This window comes from Lissotriton vulgaris, chromosome 2_2 (genome assembly GCF_964263255.1).
Source record: "Lissotriton vulgaris chromosome 2_2, aLisVul1.2, whole genome shotgun sequence".
Taxonomy (NCBI): Eukaryota; Metazoa; Chordata; class Amphibia; order Caudata; family Salamandridae; genus Lissotriton; species Lissotriton vulgaris.
Window position 1 is genome coordinate 226,498,125 of NC_141688.1, and position 24,061 is coordinate 226,522,185.

General features: G+C 45.4%; 1 protein-coding gene across 2 annotated transcripts in view; it reads left to right on the forward strand.

The window, feature by feature from the left end:
- The window catches only part of EHF (ETS homologous factor), a 115,656-nt gene that overhangs the window by 48,231 nt on the left and 43,364 nt on the right, over window positions 1-24,061 (forward strand). Inside the window, exon 2 of one of the 2 annotated variants that reach the window (XM_086959593.1) lies at window positions 3,949-4,046. The exons of the other annotated variant lie outside the window; for it this stretch is intronic. Within the exon in view, the coding sequence (XP_086815719.1) occupies window positions 4,026-4,046 (21 nt within the window). The 5' untranslated portion in view covers window positions 3,949-4,025. The remainder of the gene's footprint in view (window positions 1-3,948; window positions 4,047-24,061) is intronic. 2 annotated transcript variants of the gene reach the window in all.

A 24,061-nucleotide genomic window follows, 5' to 3' on the forward strand; every position in this document is an offset into this window, starting at 1 on the left:
GATATTTTTAGGATATGGGCTAATATTCTATCGTACTGCAATACATCTTTTTATCATCCAAAACTACAGTTATGGGGCAACCCGGGTCTCCCGGGGATTTTCAAAGATGGCATGGCCCTTAGATGGTCTGCTCATGGAATTAAGGTTTTGGGAGATTTGTATGGCGCTCAAGGGTTTCTAGACTATAATACACTTCAAACTCTGTATAATTTGACGGAAACAATGAGATTTAAATATTTACAAATACATGACTTTCTAATAGGGAAGAACCAAATCTACAACATTTTAGATTGTGATATCTGGAACTGTTTATATTCTACCAAAAACAAATCTCTGATAAGTGAGGCCTACAAACACCTTTGTGCCACCAAAACCGACGATTGTCAAAAATTAGCTGAAAAATGGAGTAGCAAAACCGGTTTAAACATAACTCCCAAACAAATATCATGCTCCTTATCTAATATTAATAACACTGTACGATCGTCCAGTTTAAGGTTACATCAGTTTCGAACAACATGTATGCTATACTATACACCGGAAAAGATCTCTAAGTGGTCCCAAAATAACATTCAAGGCGATAGTACCAAATGTACTAAATGCTCCGCTTATGCAGCACTTAGGACACATGCTGTTCTCCTGCCCAACTTTAAAAGATTTTTTGGGGGAAATACTCAAAGTTTTGGAAGTTAAGAAAATCTTCTTACCCTCTCTTACAATACCAATAGTCTTACTCAACATCTATCCTGTTCCCCTTCCTCAATCTGCCCTGATAACTATCCTAATTTCCTGTGCCAAACTTACACTGGCTAGAGCCTGGATATGTCCTAAACCCCCTAGCATCTGGGAATGGTGGTCTTTAATCAACGAAATTCACTCTATGGAGTTAGGGCTCGCAAAACTCAGAGGAGTTCGCTCATTAAAAAAATTCGAGAAAATCTGGGGTAATTTTTTCTCTGAAGACTCTTTGGTTACTTAACCTTTTCATTTTGTTCGATATCTATTTTGTTGCTGCAGACAATTATGTTTTTACTGTTTTTGCTTTCAATATGAATAATTGAATTACCTTGCAAATATGGTCCAAGTGGAAAATGAAATATATCTTTGTCAGGGAATAAGCCACATTTATTTTGTAAACAATTGTTTTTTTTTATTTATTATATGTACACAGTCATGTCTTCCTAATTAACTTGTCAATAAAAAAAATTCCCTAAAAAAAACATTGAATACAATAAATATCCATAAAAGCACAGGTCCAAAAATCTCAACATATGATAACAGTATATCGGTCAGATAAAAGGGGAGACAATTAAAAATCGAACGGAATTCATGTTAATCGACTTCAACTGGTACGTCATACAATTCATGGTAGTTAAAAATACAATATAAAAAGATCTCAACAAGATGTATCTATAATGTAAATAAATACATTTCACAAGGAGTACATTTCAGAGGGTGCACATTGAGTTGCGAGCACGTACTGCTACTTTCATAAAGGAAGCGACACAAAAGGTCAACTCCTCATCTTCCAAGGTAACTATATACCCATATGCTGCCTTGTAATCAATAAGGGCTTTAGTCTTAAAAATGGCATCAAGAACTGTTTTGTATATTTTAAATAAAAACTATAAAAGAATAAAAAGTGCAACATTGTTTGATACATTGAGCGTTACAGGGGCATGAAAGTTGATCGAGGTTGGAATTGAACCCCAATGGGAAACAGAGCAGAAATGTCATAGTATCAACCCTTAGTCAGAAAAGCAGTCCCTTTCCCCATTGGCTAATTGGTCTTAAAAGATAACTACAGGGTAATTGGGAGGTGTTCTTAATCATCATATATCTGGCTATGGAGAGTTTCTGTACCTTTGTTTCGTATCTAGTTTTGGTATATACGGCGTAAAGTGCCTTCTATAGACTTTTTTTGCTTATGCCATCTGAGTCAGTCGGGTTTCAAAATATCCACTCAAGATTCACGCTAATCAAACTCTTCCTAACTGCAGCAAGCCAGTTTATTTCCCTTCCTTTATCACAGCTAAGGTAATCTATTATTATTTCCCTTGTTAGCTGCGCCGAAGATTCCTCCAAACCGCAAGCCAAAAGAAAGCGGACGTGCTTTAATATAGTCTTCGAAGTAAGGGAGTTTCAATTCACTGTGACAAGCATACTGTGATGAAGAGATAGGGACACCCAATAATTTACGACAAAATCTATTTTTTCCCCCTGAATGCTATCGCACTGCCTAAATCCCCAAACTTCTGCACCATAAGTAGCAGTGGGGATACATTGTAGTTTACAAATGTTGAAGATGGCAGAAACTACCTGTGTCTTTCCAGGTTGGGGCATGCTAAGTATATTGTAGAACACTTTAGAATTTTTTTTTCCAATATGCACCACGTGCTCAGCCCACAAACCATTCCCTGTCTTATTTATAAAGCGCATTGCCACCTAACAGGTACCGTGGCGCTGTAGTACTCAATGGTAGGAGAGAGAGGGATACCATACAATATGACGTTACTCAGCCGTATAGGACTGGGTAAAAAGAACCTAAAACGCGCTCTAGGTTTTTGGAAAAAGAAATGTTTAGAGTCCCTTTCTAAAATGTAAAGGAATAGAAGAGAGTCTCAGGGCCACTGGAAGATTATTCCATAGTTGAGCTGCTTCAATCATGAACGCTCGTCCCCCCTAGTATAGTCTTTCTATACCTGGCCATCCTAGTTAGCTGAGGAGAGTCAGCTTATTTGTTTTTTTTATTTTAGTAATTTTTTATTGAAAAGAAAGTTTATATATACAAGGTACAGTATACAGGGGTACATTCAAAGGAAAAGCAGGAGTGCCTCGGGGGTGGGTTAGGGGGGGTAGGAGACGTAGCAATAGGTTGCAGTGACAATCCGGGCTGGTGAGATTAGATACTGTTTGTATATTTGGTGATTGATATTGTCCCGGCCCCGGCAGTCTCCCCCGCCTCTACTGGTCCGTTTGGGTTGCATATTGTTCGTATGGCCGGTGATTGTCCATGTCAAAAAATGAGTGTGTCCTAATGTAACGCAACTGGTGCTTTATAAAGCTTCCGGATACCCGATTATGGTCAAGTTCACTCTATAAAAAACTCCGTAAAAAAATAAAAACTGTCTTAACCCCCTGGCTGCGTCCTCGATTTTGCACCTGTGCGGCAAATTCCAATCGCCGGTGCGGTTATGACAGCTGGGAGCCGTCATTAGCACACGAGCACTGTGTGCCATGACGGCTCCCTGCCGTCATCAGCATGGAAGGGGTAAAACAGTCTCAAGTGTGAGTGTGAAGATAGCTTAATGCAGTAAAACCTCTCCGAAGGTGGACGCTAATCTGGGGACAGCGTTCTTTACATGTTTAATGTTGAACATAGAGAATGTTGAAGATCCGCTATCTTGTACTCCCGCTGGCTGTTGCTACGTATCCTGTCTATGACCACTTCCTGTCAGGAGGAGGAAGTGGTCAGAATTGGCGTAGGGCTCGTACAGTGTTCAGCGAACCTTCAGTAGACTACAAACAGTGCTCGCAGACTGTAGTATACCTGGTGAACCCAGGAGGACACTTAAAAATAAGAAATAAACTGTTGGGCTATAAACACTCAGGTGCAGCTGTACAAGTAAGGCATGTTTATTGAAGCTGAGGGGCATTGATAGACCTAACTTCCTATCTTGTGTCCACCATCCACCCATCTCCCACCTTCCTTTCCCAATTGAACATAAACATTCCATGCATGCAAGCTACTCTAAGCATTCCACGTAGCTAAGCAACATAACATAAACGTGTGATGCATTATGGAATGTTTGGATAATAATGGACAGCTCATTGTCTATTATAATGGACAGCTAAGTAATGTTGGTCTGTTTGCACTTTGGTGAAATAATGTACAGAGAACAAAGGGCTCGGACGAACTAATTGGATGATGTGCATTCATTATTCAAACAGATTGTCATGCTTAGAAAACACAGACTGATTGGTGAAAAGGAAGCCAGGCCAAGGGACTGACTAACTGCCATTGATTGATGTGTTCTGGCCGCCAGCCAGTAACTATGGGACTTCATTCCATGAATATTAGGGGGGGGGGGACCACAGCTGTTTTTGCATTCCAAAAGTAGCAAACTTTGTAATTTCAATACCTTCATGTTTATTTAGCGTCCGGTTCACGACTAAAGAGTGAATTGGTCTATTCTTTGTGGAACAAAATACCAGAGTAGATGATTGTTATTTTGGAATTCCAAACTACTGCAGAGTGTATAAACGCAGCCAGATTTCACGTGGAACAGATTATTTGCTCCATGTAGGATATGAGATTGCAATAGTACAGGAAACGTTGACCTCTCTGCTTGACTACATCATTCTGCAGATGACCACAGCGTTCCCTCGAGGTTTTTGTAAATGTTGGTGAACAAGAGTGTTAGTCGATGGAAACTTTGGAAAGAATCTCCATCCAGAATTTCAGCAAGTGCATATGTTGTTTTATAATAAAGTGCACATTTTAAAATTGCCTAGGGCTGATTCGCAAAGCAAAAGCAAAAGCAAACCGAAGATTCAATAATTAACTCATACCTTTTATAGCATAAAAATGTGTTAGACCTAGCTACCTTAGGGTGGTCTTGCCACAACTTTTTTGCCTGCCTTCCTCAATTTTTCTGTCATCATGTTTGCTGGCTTTAGGACTCTGCATACTTTACAACTGCTAACCGGTGCTAAAGTGCTTGTGCGCACTCCCCAAGTGGCTGTCCTGTGGGCAGTCCAGGCGTTTCTAGTAAAGCAAGAGTGGAAGGGGCGTGACTCACTGCCCTTCCCGATGTATTATCCAATGAGGTGCATCCAACAAGGATGTCCGAAGGAGATTGGCCAGCGTTCAATCTCTTTGTATTCTGTGCGTTATTGTTTCTTCATATAACCTCGAGCAAACAGCTAACGCTGTGTTTATGCCCGATTGCTTGAGTGATTCATCTGTATAATTGCACATTAAAGCAAGCATTAGAAATGCAATAAGTCTCGGATTTATTTGAGTGTGAGCTAATGGCATTGTAAATGGCAATGTCTTTTCGCCATGTGTTATGGAGTGTATGCATGTGGTTTGTAGTGGAATTATGTGGGTTGGATTGGAATTGTAGCAATGGTGGCATGCTGCGCTTTAGATGAATATGTTTAAAAGTAAAGTGCACCATACTGCGATTGCTACAATAGTTAATTGTGGATGCGTTAACAATTGATGTGTGCACTGATGGCTGGTGGTGTGTGTGCCTGTCGAAATTGTGCACTGATGGCTGGTGGTGTGTGTGCTTGGGGGAAGCGTGCACTGCCGGCTGGAGGTGTATGTGCCTGGTGGAAGCGTGCATTGACGGCTGGTGGTGTGTGTGCCTGGTAAAAGCGTGCACAGATGGCTGGTGGTGTGTGTGTTTGGTGAAAGTGTGCACTGACGGCTGCTGGTGAGTGCGCCTTGTAAAAGCGTGAACTGACGGCTGGTGTTGTGTGTGACTGGTGAAAGTGTGCACTGTGGAAGCCTGCACTGACGCCTGGTGGTGTTTGTGCTTTGTGAAAGCGTGCATTGATGGCTGGTGGTGTTTGTGCCTGGTGAAAGCGTGCACTGACAGCTGGTGGTGTGTGGTTGTGTGTGTGGTTGTGTGTGTAGTGGTGAGTGTGTGGTGGTGAGTCTGTGGTGGTGAGTGTGTGGTGGTGAGTGGTGATGAGTGTGTGGTGGTGAGAGAGTGGTGTGTGTGTGGTGTGTGTGTGTGTGTGTGGTATGTGTGTGTGGTGTATGTGTGTGTGGTGTGTGTATGGTGTGTGTGTGGTCTTATGTATGTGGTGTTATGTATGTGTGTAGTGGACTTAGTTTGAGTGTTCGTTTCCTGCACACTCACACACTGCCCCTACACACTCATACACTGCTCACCCTGCACACTCACACTGTTCACCCTGCATATCACACACACTGTTCATCCTGCACACTCACACACTGTGCACCCTGCACGCTTACACACTGTTCACCCTGCACACTCACACACTGCTTACCCTGCACACTCACACACTGCAGTCACTGTCACTCTGCAGTCACTGTTACTCTGAAGTTACACTCACTCTGCAGTCAGTCTGCAGTCACTCTGCAGTCACACTCACTCTGCAGTCACTCTCCAGTCACACTCACTCTGTAGTCACTCTGCAGTCACACTCATGCTGCAGTCACTCTGCAGTCACATTCACTCTGCAGTCATATTGCACTCACACTCACTCTGCACTCACTCTGCCCCTGCACTCACTCTGCACTCACTCTGCACCTGCACTCACTCTACACTCACTCTCCACTCACACTCACTCTGCACTCACTCTGCACTCACTCTGCACCTGCACTCACTCTGCACTCGCGCTGCACCTGCACTCACTCTGCACTCACTCTGCACTCACTCTGTACTCACTCTGTACTCTGCACTCTTTCTGCACTCACTTTCTCTGCACTCTGCACCTGCACTCTCTCTGCACTCACTCTGCCTCTGCACCCACTCTGCACTCAGCACTCTGCACTCTGCACTCACTATGCACTCACTCACTCTCACTCTGCACTCAATCTGCATGCACTCTGCACTCACTCACACTCTGCACTCACTCACTCTCACTCTGTAGTCATTCTGCACTCACTCTGCACTCACTCTGCACTCTCTCTTATTTTGCACTCACTCTCACTCTGCACTTATTCTGCACTCACTCTGCACTCACTTACTCTGCACTCACTCTTACTCTACACTCATTCTGGACTCACTCTGTACTCACTCTCACTCTGCACTCACTCTCACTCTGCACTCACTCTCACTATTGACTCACTCTGCACTCACTCTCACTCTGCACTCATTCTTACTCTGCACTCACTCTTATTCTGCACTCACTCTGCACTTACTCACTCTGCACTCACTGTCACTCTGCTCTCACTTTCACTCTGCATTTATTCTGCACTCACTTCTGTCACTCTGCACTCACTCACACTCTGCACTCACTCTCACTCTGCACTCATTCTCACTCTGCACTTATTCTCACTCTACACTCACTCTCACTCTGCACTTACTCTCACTCTGCATTCACTCTCATTCTGCACTCACTCTGCACTCACTCTGCACTCACTGTCAGTCTCACACTCACTCTGCACTCACTGTCATTCTCGCACTCACTCTGCACTCACTGTCACTCCGCACTCCCCAGTCTGTCTGTAAGTGTGTGCCGGTGTGTTGTCTGTGACTTTGTGCATGTGTGCTGTTTATGTGTAAATGTGCATCTGTGTGTTGTCTGTGTACACATCTGTATATGTGGATCATGCATGTTGAACTGTGTTTATGCGTCTGGATATGTGTTGATTTTTGCGTATGCGTGATTGTATGTTTGTCGGTCCATGTGCATGTATGTGTAAGAGTACATGTCTGTCAGTCTGCGTCCTGGGTGTCTGTAGGTATGTGATCTGCATCTAAAAGCAAGCATCTTTGCTCTGTCTGTGAGTAAAGAAGAATATACGAATTGGGCCCTGCTGACTTTGGGGGGCGTCTGCGGTGGGGTACATCGGACTCGGCTCCTCTGAAAGAAGGGAGCAGTTGTGTAAGCATCATATGTGTGCTGCTGCTGTCTAAAAAGCAGTGTTCCCAGCGGGTGCCATGTGTGGCAGTAGACGTGAACTGCTGAGCAGCCATTTTTCGATAGTTTAGTGTAGACTGCTCTAATGAAAGCACGACCTGCGCCATTACTGGGACGCCCCGGGACCTCAGCTGAACACCAGCGAAGTGATTAATGTTACATGAGCAGGGGTATTTTTTACTCTCCATCCTGAATAAACACAGACATGCTGTATTCGGTTACAGGCCTCTGCTCAAATGGAAATGTAGGGCGGCTTTACGAAGCAATGTTTCCCAAGCAATAAACAGCATAGAGGAAACATGGCTCCAGTTAAAGAAAACTCTGTTTCAGGCTAAAGTCCTAGTGATCATAAAAGATAGATGGCACAATAAACACAGGTACAGGCAGGACAAACCAGTGCCAGGAAGGCCACTGATTACATTTTCCAACTCTCCGGCACCTACTGAGACATAAGCGTCTCTCAAACGGTCTGTGTTAAACAAAATACAGTCATTTTGTCTGGATTTTTTTTTCACAGCTACTGAGAGACACAATCTGATTTTACCCGCTGACCGCTTGTGTTTTAAAATATTGTGATTTGGGAAGACAAGCACATAGTTGCTGTGATTGTCAAATATCCTAAATCAAGTGGAGAAAATGCAATAAAGCACAGTTTCCATGGCAACACCTTGAAACCGAGTACCCTGCATTACGAGCCGGCTCTCATCCGCGGTCATTATTTGAACTTTAAAACGTTAATTTCAGACACAAAACTGGAATGCTGAACTAAGTGCCATTATTAAAATGTTTCCAGGGCATTCGCAGCACACCAGAGATGGAGAAAGCGTACACACAGAGAAGAGGCGCTGACAGGGAGAGCTCGATGAAATGGATTAAAAAAAAACAAAGAAACGTGCGCCCAGCATCTGTCTTCAATTACTGCGGCCCCTGACAGCTGGTAATTGAAGAAATATGGCCTTCTGGTTCGCGTGACCGCACACAATATGCCATAGGGGGAGCTACTCTACCGCCTATGGCCTATTGCGTGCTCTCTTCTGAAAACACATGCATACGAAGCCCAATTGCCATGCAGCTGGCAAAAAAAAGGATGAAAAATCACAAGCAGCCAGGAATTTGTTAGGTAGGTTTTCGGAGACCCTCAGAAAAGGACTCTTGGGCTAGGCCCACACTGCTACGCAGTGTGACGTAGACCCGAGCCCTAAATTGCCCTTTGATAGGAAAGTGCGGCTGTACTACGGCTCCACAGCGGTGAGCGCCCCTGTCAAATACAATGCATTGGTAGCCCGGGGTGTCCTGATCCTGAAGTACAGCTGATTCCAAAAAACAGAATATCGATTAGTTCTGGAAACGAAAGTCATTAATTGTTCGTGGAACGACCTTTGATTGGCTGGTGGTAAAACGTGAGGTGAACAGGTTAATCCAAATAGTGTCAATTCTGAATAATAACAATGTATTTGAATTTGATTTGCTTATATATATCCCTGGACTCCGGAAACTTAAGCAAAAATGCAAAGTATTGGAAAGGAAGTGGAGAAAAGACTTCTCACTCAGCAACAGAGCTACATACAAAGAAGCCTTTAAACATTACAAATCTGAAAAAAATCTGCACAAAGCTGTTACAATCAAGATAAAATAACATTGGCGGTAAACTCTCCGCTCGAAATCTTCCGTATTGCCAAATCACTTTTGACTCCTCCGGCCCCTTCACAGACCAGAGATAATCCTCAACTACGATGTAACCAGCTAGCAGAATTCTTCTCGGTTAAGATACAAACCATCTACTCGTCCTTCCCTCAGGAAAGAGACATACAGCTGGTACCTCAACGTGACCCATTAAAGGAACAGGTCCTACTGAGGGAATATTGCCCACTGGACCATAACTCCTTAGTAGAAATCTTGACCTGTCTCGAATCATGTTCACCTATTGACCCAGCTCTGCCCACTATCCTACAGTAGATTAGCTAGACCATCTCCTCAGTGATAGTTGACCTGATTAATGCCTCTTTTCGCACAGGAATTGTACCTCCCCTGTGGAAACAGGCGATTGTAAAGGCTCTGCTAAAGAAACCCAATCTAGACCTTGAAGTCTGAGCAAACTACCGACCAATTACCCTACTGCATGGCATAAGCAAGATCGCAGAGAAACATGTAAACTCGTCACTTTCGGGTTTCCTAGAAAATAATAACTTGCTCCACTACTCGCAAACAGGCTTCAGATTAGTCGGTAATGGAGGAAACTAGAAACATTCTTGACAGCGGAGGCTGCACTGAAATCATTTTATTAGACTTAAGTGCAGCCTTCAACACAGTCAACCACTCGCTCCTGATTTTCAGACTCCGTGATATTGGAGTTAACGGAATAGGACTGAAATGGTTGCAGTCTTTTTTAGAAAACAGAGTTTTTTCAGTGTTTGAGGAAGACAGTACCTCCAAACAAGTACCTCTTACATGTGGAGTCCCTCAGGGATCTGCATTAAGCCCCACCCTGTTTAACGTCTACCTGAGCTCCCAGGCACATATAGACATCCCTTTCGGGGTGAAGATCGTCACCTATGCAGACGATACAAAGTTAGTCGTCTCCCTAAATAAAAATGACAATTCAGGACTGGCCCTTTCATCCTGCCTAAAAAAAGTGGCCAATTGGATGGACTCCTCATATCTGAAGCTCAATGGAGTAAAAACGGAAATGATGCTTCTTGGTAACGCGGCCCAACTCAATATAGACTCCTGGTGGCCTAACAGTCTGGGTCATCTACCTCCCCCAAAAAAGCATATAAAAAGCAGAGGAGTCGTACTCGATTCCAATGTAGATCTTAAGGAACAAGCGCGAAAAGTGGCAGGCACCTGTTATGACCTTTTGCGGATGATCAGGAAAATCCTTCCCCTACTACCTTTCTTGGCCAGAAGACTGCTAGTACAAGCATTAATCCTGTTTCGCCTGGACTATGGGAACGCCATTTATCTTGGAGGCCCACTTTCTACTACTAAAATATTACAGACAGTCCAAAACTGTGCAGCCCGGCTGCTCTTAAATGTCCCAAAACGGCTTTCAGCCAAACCTGCTCTGGCCTCCTTATACTGGCTTCCAATCCAGGAGAGGATTCAATTCCAAGCGATGTGCATTGCACATAAAGCGCTAGCTGGGAAAGGATCCACAATGATTCAGGCTGATTCATGCCTACCAGCCCAAAAGAGCCCTAAGCTCAGAGGGTAAATACCTACTGACAGTCCCAAAAATCAAACGAACCAGAAGTGGAGGTCCCTCATTTTCTTATATTGTGGCCAAAATTTGGAATCTCATTTCCCTTCATATCTGCTCTCAACCGACCCACCAGCACTTCCGTACACTGTTAAAAACCTTCCTATGCCCTTGACGTGTTGTGAATCTGGTTTAGCGTGCTCCTTAGCGCTGTGATGCCCTCGGGTAACCAGACGCTTTACAAGTGCTTCCTCATTCATTCATTTATTTGGAGTTTGTACAACAAGTTACATCATGTTATGTCTGAACGTTTTACACATTAGTAAAGTAGTACAGAATACCATGAAACAACTAGAATAACACGTCACGAGAGTTTACGCTCTTGTCAAGCAGAAATAAGATTTTTCATCCAGTGACCTTTCATGTGAAGCAGGTGCAAAGAGAATGCTCTGAGAGAGATGTAAGGACAAAATACAAAAATAAATGCAGACAACAGTTAATTTGGCGAATCTGGCTACACATTTTGGTGACGCGAAGAGTTAAACGCTCCCTGCTGACATCTGATTGTGTCCTGCAAATCATTGGATTGGAACTAATAACATCTAGTGCCAAACCGGGCATTCATCCTTCTGCAGACGACATGGAGCACCATTAGATTGTATAATAGTATTCCCTTTAAGTTTCTTATCCCACTATCAACTCCATTCGGCTTGATAGACAAACTGCAACCAGATCTTGTAAATAAATCCACGCAAGCATACTGAACGCTGAAAATCACTGGAAAAAAAATAAAAACGATGTTATTCTTTAAGAGCATGGCTAGCCTGTGAGCAAAGTTAATCTTGGACATATCTAGAATACACAACAAATGGATAACATAACACAACATATGTATGTAGAGCGCACATTCACCCAAGGGTATCTTGGCGCTGAAGGACAGATGTTTATTGTTACGCAACTCAATGGTACTCATTGTATCAACCTCTGCAGGGTTGAAGTGCTGTTGGCTATTATCTTCTTTCACTCTCAGTGTAAATGAGGGCTCTGTTTAATAGGCCGTTGCATTGGGTACATAGGGGTTGGCTCCCAAATTATCCCTTAGTTACCTTCGTAATCCACGCCCCCTCTAAAGCGCCGTCACCCCTTCCATCCCGCTGAAAGCACTGCTTTTAGATCAAGTGTGAAGCAGTATTCGTCATCTTTCTGGGAGCGGGGGGGATCTGCGAGTCACCAGCAGCGGGGATAGTATAGTCCCAGTAGGTAGCAAATGCTTGTTGCTCTGTTACTATGGAGGGGGGAGGGGGGAGGGGGGACCGCCACTTCTGCTGGGACATCTCACATCCTTGCGCCAGCCGGGCGCGGGTGACTGGCAGTCGTCACCCGTGAACTCTCAGCAGGGTCACCTGTAATCAGCTGCTTGTGCGCGGCTCAGCTCCCAGCAGACACACTGTCCTGTGCTGTACATAGAAAGACTCGGCGGGGTCACCCGAGGAGAGGCCCGGATGTATCGTGCGACGAAACGGAAAACCGACCGTTGAGCAAGCAAGACAAAAAGCATTGTGTGCGCGGTCACCTCACGAGTCGGGTCAGATTCACCCTTCGTGTTTACCTGCCGAGACAGTGCGCCTTTATCCGAGCTGAGAACTTTTAGCACTGTTCATATAGCGCTTTACTGAGACCCCAGTGTACGCTGTGCGTGCAAACACTCCGTGGCCCAAATCACCCTTTACAGCAGGTACCAGGTGAGGTATTGGTGGTCAATTAGGCGCCAGGGCTAATAATGAGATTCGTGCCCTTCAATAGTCCCAGCACTGTTTCTAAGGACCATTTCAAAAGTTGTATTCCACTATTGATCACCAGATAACAGTTGGTGGGATGAGAGGCCACAAAACACGAGCGAGCACTGGTTTTGAGATTAGCTTGTAGTCAGCAGTAGTGCAAAAACTGTGCTACGGGCAGAACCCATAGGGTCCATGACCGCCGATAATTCTCTCCCTTTCTGCTGCTAATTGCCACTTGTGGTTGCTTTGATTTCCTGCGTCAAATGGAGCCAGCACAGATGCCAGCCTCAGGCCCGTCCGCTCCTGAGTTTGCCGTCCACGTGCACCACAGGCTGGAGTGCCCCTTTTGAGATTGGGGCGCCCACCTCTGCAGAATCCTGCTTGTAGGAACTGGACAGAAACCAGTCCAACGCCCCTGAGCGTGCACGGTGAAAGGATGTTCGGCGCTATAGACACAGATGGATTTTGCAGTTGGAGCGCTCCCCATCCACCAGAAAATACGCATTTTTTGAGCAATTTTTTGTGGTGCGCGGTAAGGATGCTACCCCACTTGCACTGCCCTCAGGGGGCTCTTACTAATAATCCATGGGAGTTAGTTCACGTCAGCATCAGGTATGAACATTTCGCACATTTGAAAAAGACCGGGGCCTAGATGTATCATCGTTCTCATTTGCGATTTCTTAATAGCGATTTTTACCGAATCGCTATTAAGAAATCGCAAAATGGGATGTATGTTTATAATCGCTTTTTTTTGCGATTCCTTATTATTCCTAATTTGCGAATTCGCAAGTTGCGAATTCGCAAATAAGGAATCATTTCCCATTCATTCCTATGGGCCAGGAGGCCCATAGGAATGATTGTAAAATAATTCTCAAATTGCGAATTCGCAATTTGCTAATCGCAATTTGAGAATTATTGCAAGGGTGCAGGGGTGTCTCATAGACACCCTGCTGCACCCCTGAAACTTACATGTGTGTGCATATGGCCCACATACATGCCCAGGGCATGTATGTGTGCCACATGCCACCTTCAAAATTGCTTAATTGTGAATTTTGAATGGAATTCGCAAATTAACACCAACCTGAAATTGGTGTTAATTTGCGATTTCTTAACCTGAATTCGCAAATTGAAATTGCTTCATACATGGCATTTAAGGAATCGCAAAATTGCGATTCCTTAAATGCTTAAGCAAAATAAGGAATCGCAATTTTTTGCGATTCCTTATTTTGCTAATTTCTCTTACATCCCAAAAGATGCAAAATGTCCGTTTGCGATTCGTTAAGGCCGAAATTCTGCGAATTTCGGCCTTAACGAATCGCAAAAGACTTGATACATCTAGGCCCGGATCCGGGCCCAGTTGTGCTAATTCTGCGTCTACAGCAAACAACTATTCCAGCTCTGCTGCCTGTTACACGCGCCTGACGCGACAGTACTGGCCGCATAGGAAATCCCGCGGCATGGCTTTAAGTGGAATAAAAACACTGTTTCTGTCGTGACATACAAATATCTGATACAAGTAACGTCATACCTACAACAAGTCAGGACTATTGGCTTTGTCAATGCTTGTTTAGTTTCACAAGATAAATAAGCAGCAACTGTGGTTTGTATACAATATTGAAAAAACTTCCTCTTAAAGCCTGGTGGCACCACGACAATGTTGCTGCTCCTGAGATTCAAAAAGAGAAGGGAAATCCAGAGAGAAAATTACTTTCTTTAAAGGATTTTCCTTGCCTTAGAGCGCTCACCTGGCATGCCTTCATGCTGTGACTTCTCCACTAGTGAGAAGTGAGCAGTGTGAGCAGCGCATACCGTTGTGCCTGCTATCACTTCAGTCCGGAAAAAAACGAACCGCCTGTGCCAGGGCACAAAACAGAGCCTGATAGAGACCCGTGGGGGGGCACTTCCGCTCACTTCTGTTCACTAGTTTTATTTTTTTCAAGGTCGTAGTGGTAATTTAAAATTACATCATATATACTTTAACGCAATACTGATATAACGCACAGTACTATAACCTGACCTTGCCAGTTCTTAATTTGAGCCGGTGGTCTCTTGTGCTCGGCACCAGCAGTAAATTCTTAGCACTGGTTCTTGTGGCATTCTGCCACACGGTGGCGCTGTCTACCACATTTGGGTAGTAGCACAACAACAGCTGTTCACGACTTTATCATGCATTAATAATCACTAATACCAGCCAGAGCACTGGGAGTACCTGCAGGGCGGTGACATGGCGAGGGGCAGGGTGGGGGGTAGTAATGAATGGATTACGGAGTTTTACAGGTAAGTAAACATTTAAATAAATAAAACGAATTTCGTTGCGCGCACTGCATCGCATTTGGGGATGCAGTGCACTCAACTAAATTTGTTTTATTTATTTATTTGTTTACTTACCTGTAAACCTCCGTAATCCATACATTACTACCCCCCACCCTACTCCTCCCCCTCCCCACTTCACCGCCCTGCAGGCACTCCCACTGCCGGCCACGGCTGACTAATACCTGCAGCCCAAGCCGTCTTATAGCGTTTGGGGCCTGAAATACAATGAGTGACACTTGTAGGAGAGGGGTGGTTAGCAGTTGTGTTGGTACTGTCACTGCTGCACTGGCAGAGGCAATGGATGGTGCAAGATGCCAGGTTCTGACGAGTGCCCTGGCATGTATTGTTTTACAGATGTTCCACTGCATTTGCCGCATATGTTGACACAATAATTGTTTGCACACGTTTTGTGGGACTCGTTGATGAAGACAAACACGCATGTAATTACATATCGAAGTCAAATGTGGCGTGCTGGCAGACGTGGCCACTTACTTAGAGACAGGCTGGCTCACCGGAGTCTGTTTTGAGCAGTAAGTACTTATACAACTCTCGTTTGTACCCCTGGAAAGAGGAGCGTTCATGTATGCTTCGTGTTAGAGATTTCCAGTATAGAGAGCCCAGAAGGTAGAAGGACCGAAACCTAGCGCTAGCACAGGGCAGATTGGGTGCGACGAGTATGGTATTAGGGTCCAGGTGGAGTGTACCTGGATAGGGTGGCAGAGAGGCGGTTGGTGGCAGCCCCATCCATCTCAGAACATTTCACGTGGCGCTATTTTTGATGGAAATCCAGCAAGCTTGAAGCCAGGAGGGTGAGATTTGAACGTGCCCATATGGTCGCTGGTTCTGATGGTGAGTTTAGGATCTAGTAAAGTGTGGCAGAGAATAGTGTGGAAGGCGCACCAATAAACCTGTACAGTAGGACTTTCTCGTACCTACTAGAGGTGATGAGTGTTTTTGCTGTGCTGCAGGGGAGATGTGTGTTTGTTTTGCCAGTGCTGAAATGAGCTGGACTTGTCACAGAGTACCTATTTGCTGATGAAAAGTGCATGAACTCTTCTAATAAAAGTATTGAAGCCGTGCTGAGAAGTGCCTGTACTATCACTTCCAATCCAATTAAAAAGAAAGTGCAGGCACTGAGTACCTTATAGTACCTCTCCATTGAGGTTACTGCTGCTAGAGAATGAACCTGTTTGTAGAGCCCAGGAGTCAACCCTCTCTACATCTATCATTAGTGCATGGGACAGAAACCATTACTGCAGCCTGGAAGTGCATCATCAGCGCCTGGGAAAACAGGCATCAAAAGTGCCCGAGCATGTAGCCATCGTTGATGCATGAAAGCAAAACTATCACTAGTGCCGCGAAGAGCAGCTATTACTGGTGCCCAGGAATGCCACCGTGACTAGAACCTAAAAGTGAAACTATCACTAGTGCCTGGAACAGCAGCTATCACTAGTGCCAAGAGTGAAACCGTCACTAGAACATAGAAGTGAGACCATCACTAGTGCCTGGTAGAGCAGCCATCACTAGTACCTAAGAGTGTCACTGTCACTAGAACATAGAAGTGAAACCATCACTAGTGCCTGGAAGAGCAGCCATCACTAGTGCCTAAGAGTGGCACCGTCACTAGAACGTAGAAGTGAAACCATCACTAGTGCCTGGTAGAGCAGCCATCACTAGTACCTAAGAGTGTCACTGTCACTAGAACATAGAAGTGAAACCATCACTAGTGCCTGGAAGAGCAGCCATCACTAGTGCCTAAGAGTGGCACCGTCACTAGAACGTAGAAGTGAAACCATCACTAGTGCCTGGAAGAGCAGCCATCACTAGTGCCTAAGAGTGGCACCATCACTAGAACGGTGAAGTGAAACCATCACTAGTGACGGGAAGAGTAGCCATCACTACTGCCTAATAGTGCCACTGTCACTAGAACGTAGAAGTGACACCAACACTAGTGCCTGAAAGAGCAGCCATCACTGGTGTCGAATAGTGCTACTGTCACTAGAACATAGAAGTGAGACCATCACTAGTGCCTACCAGTGCCACGTCACTAGAATGTAGAGGTGAAATCATCACTAGTGCCTGGAAGAGCAGCTATCACTACTGCCTAATAGTGCCACTGTCACTAGAACGTAGAAGTGACACCAACACTAGTGCCTGAAAGAGCAGCCATCACTGGTGTCTAATAGTGCTACTGTCACTAGAACATAGAAGTGAGACCATCACTAGTGCCTACCAGTGCCACGTCACTAGAATGTAGAGGTGAAACCATGACTAGTGCCTGGAAGAGCAGCTACCACTAGTGCCTAAGAGTGCCATTGTCACAAGAACGTAAAAGTGAGACCATCACTAGTGCCTAAAAGTGCCACCGTCACAAGAATGTAGAACTGAAACTATCACTAGCACCTGGAAGAGCAGCCATCACTACTGCCTAATAGTGCTAGCATCACTAGAACGTAGTAGTGAAACTATCACTAGTGCCTGGAAGAGCAGCCGTCACTTGTGCCTAAAAGTGCCACCATCAGTAGAACGTAGAAGAAAGACCATCACTAGTGACTACGAGTGCCACCATCACAAGAAGGTGGAAGTAAAACTATCACTAGTGCCTGGAAGAGCAGCTATCACTAGTGCCTAATAGTGCCACTGTCACTAGAACGTAGAAGTGAGACCATCACTAGTGCCCGGAAGAGCAGCCATCACTGGTGTATAATAGTGCTACTGACACTATAATATAGAAGTGAGACCATCACTAGTGCCTACGAGTGCCACCATCAGTAGAACGTAGAAGTGAAACTATCACTAGTGCCTGGTAGAGCAGCCATCACTAGTGCCTAATAGTGCCACTGTCCCTAGAACTTAGAAGTGAGACCATCAATAGTGCCTTAGCTAGTAGAGCAGAGGTGCTGGTGCCTAAAAGTGCCACTGTCACTAGTACATGTGAGTGCAACCATAACTGGTGCCTTGCTTAAGAGCGCCACCGCCTCTAGTCCATGGAAGTTCACCCAGAACATGTGCCTAAAAATGCCATTGTCACCAGTGCATGTGAGTGTAGCCATACCAGGCACCTTGCCTCAAAGTGCCACCATCACTAGTCCATGGTAGTGGATCCAGGACTAGTGCCTAAAAGTACCACTGTCACTAGTGTGTGTGAGTACAGCCATACCTGGTACCTTGCCTTAAAGTGCCACCATCACTAGTCCGTGGTAGTTCAACCAGAACTGGTGCCTAAAGTGCCACTGTCACGAGTGCGTGTGAGTGTAATCACAACTTGCACATTGCCTTTATGGATCACCACCACCAGTGCGTGAGTGCATGTATAACTGTTGCCTCAGAGTGCAACTATCACTAGTTCCTGGTAGTGCATGTAGGAGATTAGGAACTACTTACTATAGTTACCCCCACTTTTTGCCGGTGTTTTACTGTTTTTCGACTTTAGTCTGGCTGGTTCCCTGCTATCCAGGATCCCAGCCTAACGGCTTCCTCTCTAAAATGATTGCATGTACTTTAGGTACACTCCAGTTTAGTTACTGTGGTACCCTTGTGAGTCCCTAGTATATGGTACACCAGGTGCTAAGCGCACAGCTGCCCCAGAGGCCTACCAGGTGCTGCAGCATGTATTATGCCACTCCTAGGAAGCCTTCCAAAATGACACCACAGGACTGCTACTGCAGCCTGGGTAAGGTGGTGCATGCACTCCTTACTAAGACATAGGTTACCTATATCTACCTTTAATCACTGACACATATAAACCTATCTGTCACTCCTATGGCAGGCCTTATCAATCCTGAAGGCATAGTGCTTGGGTTTATGTGAGAGGGTGCCCATGCATGAGCTGGACTCCTCCGCATCTTTCAGAATCTATTCGCTGAGGCTGTTCTGTGATGCAGCTATATCATATACTCTTAAGTGCATTATAACATCGCGGTAAATGCTAACTGTGGAATGGCTGCATGGAAGCATGTTGTGTTTGGTGCCTAAGAGTACCTCTGCTACTAGAGCATGAGAATTCAACCATCACTAGTCCACGGAAGTGCACCAAGGACTAGTGCCTAAAGTCACTACCACTGTCACTAGTGCTTGTGAGTACAGCCATACCTGGTAGGGTGCCTAAAAGTGCCATCATCACTAGTCCGTGGCAGTTCGCCCCGAACTGGTGCCTAAAAGTGCCACTGTCACGAGTGCGTGTGAGTAAAATCACTACTGGCACCTTGCCTATGAGTCTCACCACCACCAGTGCATGAGTACAGATACCACTGTTGCCTCACAGTGCCACCATCACTCTTTAGAGGAAGAGCAGCTACAGCTAGCATATAAAAGTGCCACTGTCTCTAGTCTGTGGCAGTTGACAAAGAACTGGTGCCTAAAAGTGCCACTGTCACTAGTGAGTGTCAGTGCAGTCATAACTAGTTCCTTGCCTAAAAGTCTCACCACTGGTGCATGTGAGTGCAGATATAACTGTAGCCTCAGAGTGCCACCATCACTAGCGCCTGGTAGTGCAGCCATCACTAGTGCCTAGGAGTACCACTGCTACTAAAGCATGAAAGTTTTGTCATCACTTGTCCGTGGAAATGCACACAGAACTGGTGCCTAAAAGTGCCACTGTCACTATTGCGTGTGAGTGCAGCCATAACATCCCATGCTGCTCCCTCCACCTTCTCCAATTTCCCACCTTAGTAACACCCCGTGCCGCTCCCTCCACCTTCTCCAATTTCCCACCTTAGTCTTATATCTAACTCTCTTGACAACATTGAACGCACTCTCGCCACTCTCTCTAGAGAGCTCGCTCATCTTAGATCTGATTTCTATTCCCGCAAAAACGGAGCCCTCCCACTCCGGATAAACACCACTCACTCCAGACATATTAATCCCACTACCCCAAAACCATTTTGCACAACTCCTCTACACTGCCGCGCACACAGATCTCTCCGCACCGCCTGCCCCCTCTCACCTATGGAGATCCTAGACCTCTGCTCACCCACTAAAATCCAGCCTCCCTCTGTCTCCAGCATACCCATCATATTAGGGACTAGCCGAACTCCCCACTCACCTAATACACCTAGGCCACCTCCCGACTTAACCTCCATCCACTCCCTTCCACTCCCCAAAGCTCTCCCTAAACCTCTTTCCTGCATGCTTGTCAATTGTCGGTCCGCTGTTCAACATGCCATTGAAATCTCTGAAACAATTCTAAGTGAATCCATCGACATCACGTTCCTAACGGAAACCTGGCACAATGACCACTCAACAAGCATCCTTGACCTCCTCGCCCCTACAGGCTACTCTATTCTAAGAAAATACCGGCCCGCCCGAAAAGGCGGTGGTGTTGCCATCATCTTCAAAGAGGAATTACAACTTTTCCTAATTACTCCTCCCTTTAATACCTCGAAGCTGAACTCAAAATTCACGGCTCCCAACCCATTCGCCTTCACAACATATATAACCCTCCCGGCCATACACATCCCTTCGTTGATGAGCTATCCGACCTTCTTACACAATCATCACTTTCCAACTCCCAAAACATTTTTCTGGGAGACCTCAATCTCCATTGGAATGAGACCAATAACCCCTCTATCACCCTCCTATCCAACCTTCTCAAGATCAATAACCTTGAGCAACTTTGTAAATCTTAGACCCATTCCAAAGGAGCAATCCTAGATGCCTTCATTACAAGCAAAGATCTAGCCCTCCTATTCAACATCGTTCCCATCGACTGGTCCGACCATCATCTCATTCTGTTCTCTATAGCGGTCTCTGCCATCCCTCCTCCCACGAAAATCATTAAACCCATGAAACTGTCCAGAAATCTTAATAATATCCCGCCTGATTTACTGGAATCCAAACTCCATGCCCAACTTCTCGCCATCCCTCCCTCACTGAACGCGAATGAGCTTATAGAACACTACAACCTAGCAGTCGTGGATACCCTGGACCTACTGGCCCCGCTGAAGCTCAAAAACTAAAGAACCATTCCTTCCAAACCATGGTTCAATTCTGAGCTTAATAAAGAAAGACGCTCACTTAGACGGACGGAAAGAACGTGGAGACAACACCCTATCCCTTTGCACCTAGCTCGCCTCAGACTTGTAAGATCATCTTATAAAAAAACACATCTTTAAACAAAAAGCATCCTTTTTCTGAGCACAACTGGACCGAGCCAAAAATAGACCCAGAGAACTGTTTAACATTGTTCGCAATCAAACCTCATCCACTCCTCCTATACTTCTGGCCTCGACCACTAGATGCGAAGAAATAGCCCTCTTTTTCTCTGAAAAAATTGCTAGAATAGAACAATCCTTCCTCCAGACTCCGACCACTACCTCCATTTTGGACATCTCCCCTAACTCACCTGCATCCCTCCCACCCCCCCTGCTCCCTCCATGAACCTACATAACATTGATCTCCCGATCACTTTAATTCCCTTCTCCCTCCACGATTCTGATACCCCTAACACTCTCCTTAAAAATAACGCAGCCTGGCATAATTTCCAGCCAGTTACTGAAAGAGATGTCTTTGACATCATTGCGAAACTTAAATCCTCCTCCCACACCAAAGACCCCCTCCCCTCTAAACTTGTTCAAAATTTCAAACACATCATTACCCCTTCCTGGACCTCGATCATTAACACTTCCCTAGCCAAAGGCTGTGTCCCTTCCTCCCTACAACTGGGCGAAATCACCACCATTCTCAAAAACCCTACTGCCAACCCTAATGACCTCAACAACCTCCGTCCTATTTCCAATCTGCCCCTTCTCTCGAAAGCCCTGGAAAAATGTGTCCTTCTTCAGCTTGACAGACACATTGAACTTTTTAACTTACTTGACTCCCTCTAATCAGGCTACAGGAAAGGTTGCAGCACTGAAACCGCAATGCTTAACATTGTAGATGACATTCACCACTCCCTCGACAATGGCAAATCTAGCCTATTGATCCTCCTCGATCTCTCCACAGCGTTCGATACCGTTAACCATTCTGTTCTACGCAAAGTCCTTAGAGAACGATTCGGCCTTAAAGGTATGACTCATAATTGGTTTGTCTCATACCTGCAACACCGTGCTCAACAAATTAAAATCCAAAACTGCTTATCTAACTTCTCCCCCACTTCTTTAGCAGTACCGCAAGGATCCATTCTCTCTACCTGTCTCTTTAACCTCTTCATGGAACCCCTCACCCTCATCCTCATTCTCAAACAAGCCGGCATCAACTACCATCTTTACGCTGACGATACTCAACTCTACCACAAGATAAAAACCCATGCTGACATCCTCCACCTCAACACCAACCTCATCAAAATTCAAGCCTAGTTCCACTCGAACCACCTCAAACTTAACCCTAAAAAAACTGAAATTATTCTTTACTCCCCAAAAAAAACCCAGCTCCCCATTAAAAAAATTGGATCACAGACCTTAATGCCCTCAATTGCCCCTTGTCCCTAGCCACCTCAGTCAAATCCTTGGGCATCTCCCTTGACAACAGCCTATCTCTCAACGTACACATCAAAAACTCTAGCAGTTCAATCTCTTGTTCTATCGCGCATTGATTACGGCAATGCCATCCTCACCAGAATTCCCAAAACACACCTGGCACCTCTAAAATCAGTGCTCAACCTCACGGCCAGGCTTATCACAGACTGCAAACGATTTGACCACATCCCTCCCGCCCTCAAAACCCTCAAATGGCTCCCCATTGAAGGCAGATCCACTTATAAAACCGCCTGCATTATGCACAATATCCTCCACCAAAACACTCTGACATACCTTGCTATCAAATTGACCAAAGCAGGCTACACGCGATCCCTGAGAAGCTCTAACACCCTCCTACTTATCCCCCCCTTCAGAAAAAGAATTCCACTCAGCCACGCTCCTTTTCAGGCAATGCCCCTCTTATTTGCAATGCCCTCCCACCAGACCTCAGTTGTAACCCGTCCTACCCCAGCTTCAAAAAAGAACTCAAACTTCTTCTCCTTAATAAATATGGGGGCTTCTAACTAACTCCCGAGTGGCCTCGCCTTCCTTAGCATCCCCCGACCCAGCTGCTCCGCCTACGGCTAGTGAACGCCCTCCTGCCCCCCTCTCCTTCCCTTCCCCTTCAATCTTATCACCTTCCCTACCCTCCTTACCTCTCCTTTACCTCCCGTTTCTTACTACACCTTATGATCTTCCGTTTTTCTTTCATATTTTTGGTCCTTCTTGCTCCTAGGTATATTTTATCGAACCTTCCCACCAAACTGCGACCTCTATATTGTATATCTTATGGTGTTTAGCAATTGTTTTTTACTTTTCATCTAGTGTAACCTTTATCCTATGTGGACTGCTTATTTTTTAATCAACTTTCTGTACTTATACACACTGTACCTGTCTTTAAACACCTTTGTTACAATTGTAAAGCGCTCTGATACCTCTGGGTCCAGCCAGCGCTATATAAAACCTCTAAAATAAATAAATAAAATAAAATAAAAATAAAAATAACTGGTTCCTTGCCTATAAGTTTCACCACTGGTGGGTGTGAGTGCAGATATTACGGTTGCCTCAGAGTGCCAATATCACTAGTTTTAGGAAGAGCAGCCACAGCTAGCGCATAAAAATGCCACTGTCAATAGTGCATGTGAGTACAGCCATACCTGGTACCTTGCCTCAAAGTGCCCCCATCACTAGTCCGTGTGATTGCAGCTACAACTAGTGCATACAAATGCGTCTGTCACTAGCGTATAGAAATGGAACCATTAAATATGCATAGGAGTGCAGCTATAACTGCTGCCTAACAGTGCCACTGTCACTGATGCACGAGAGTGTAGCCATTTGTGCCCCCCACGAGACATCACTGAGAGTGCCACTGTCACTGATGCACGAGAGTGTAGCCATTTGTGCCCCCCACGAGACATCACTGAGAGTGCCACTGTCACTGATGCACGAGAGTGTAGCCATTTGTGCCCCCCACGAGACATCACTGAGAGTGCCACTGTCACTGATGCACGAGAGTGTAGCCATTTGTGCCCCCCACAAGACATGACTTAGAGTGCCACTGTCACTGATGCACAGGAGTGCAGCCATCTGTGCCACCGCAGCAAGACATGACTGAGAGTGCCACTGTCACTGATGCACAGGAGTGCAGCCATCTGTGCCACCGCAGCAAGACATGACTGAGAGTGCCA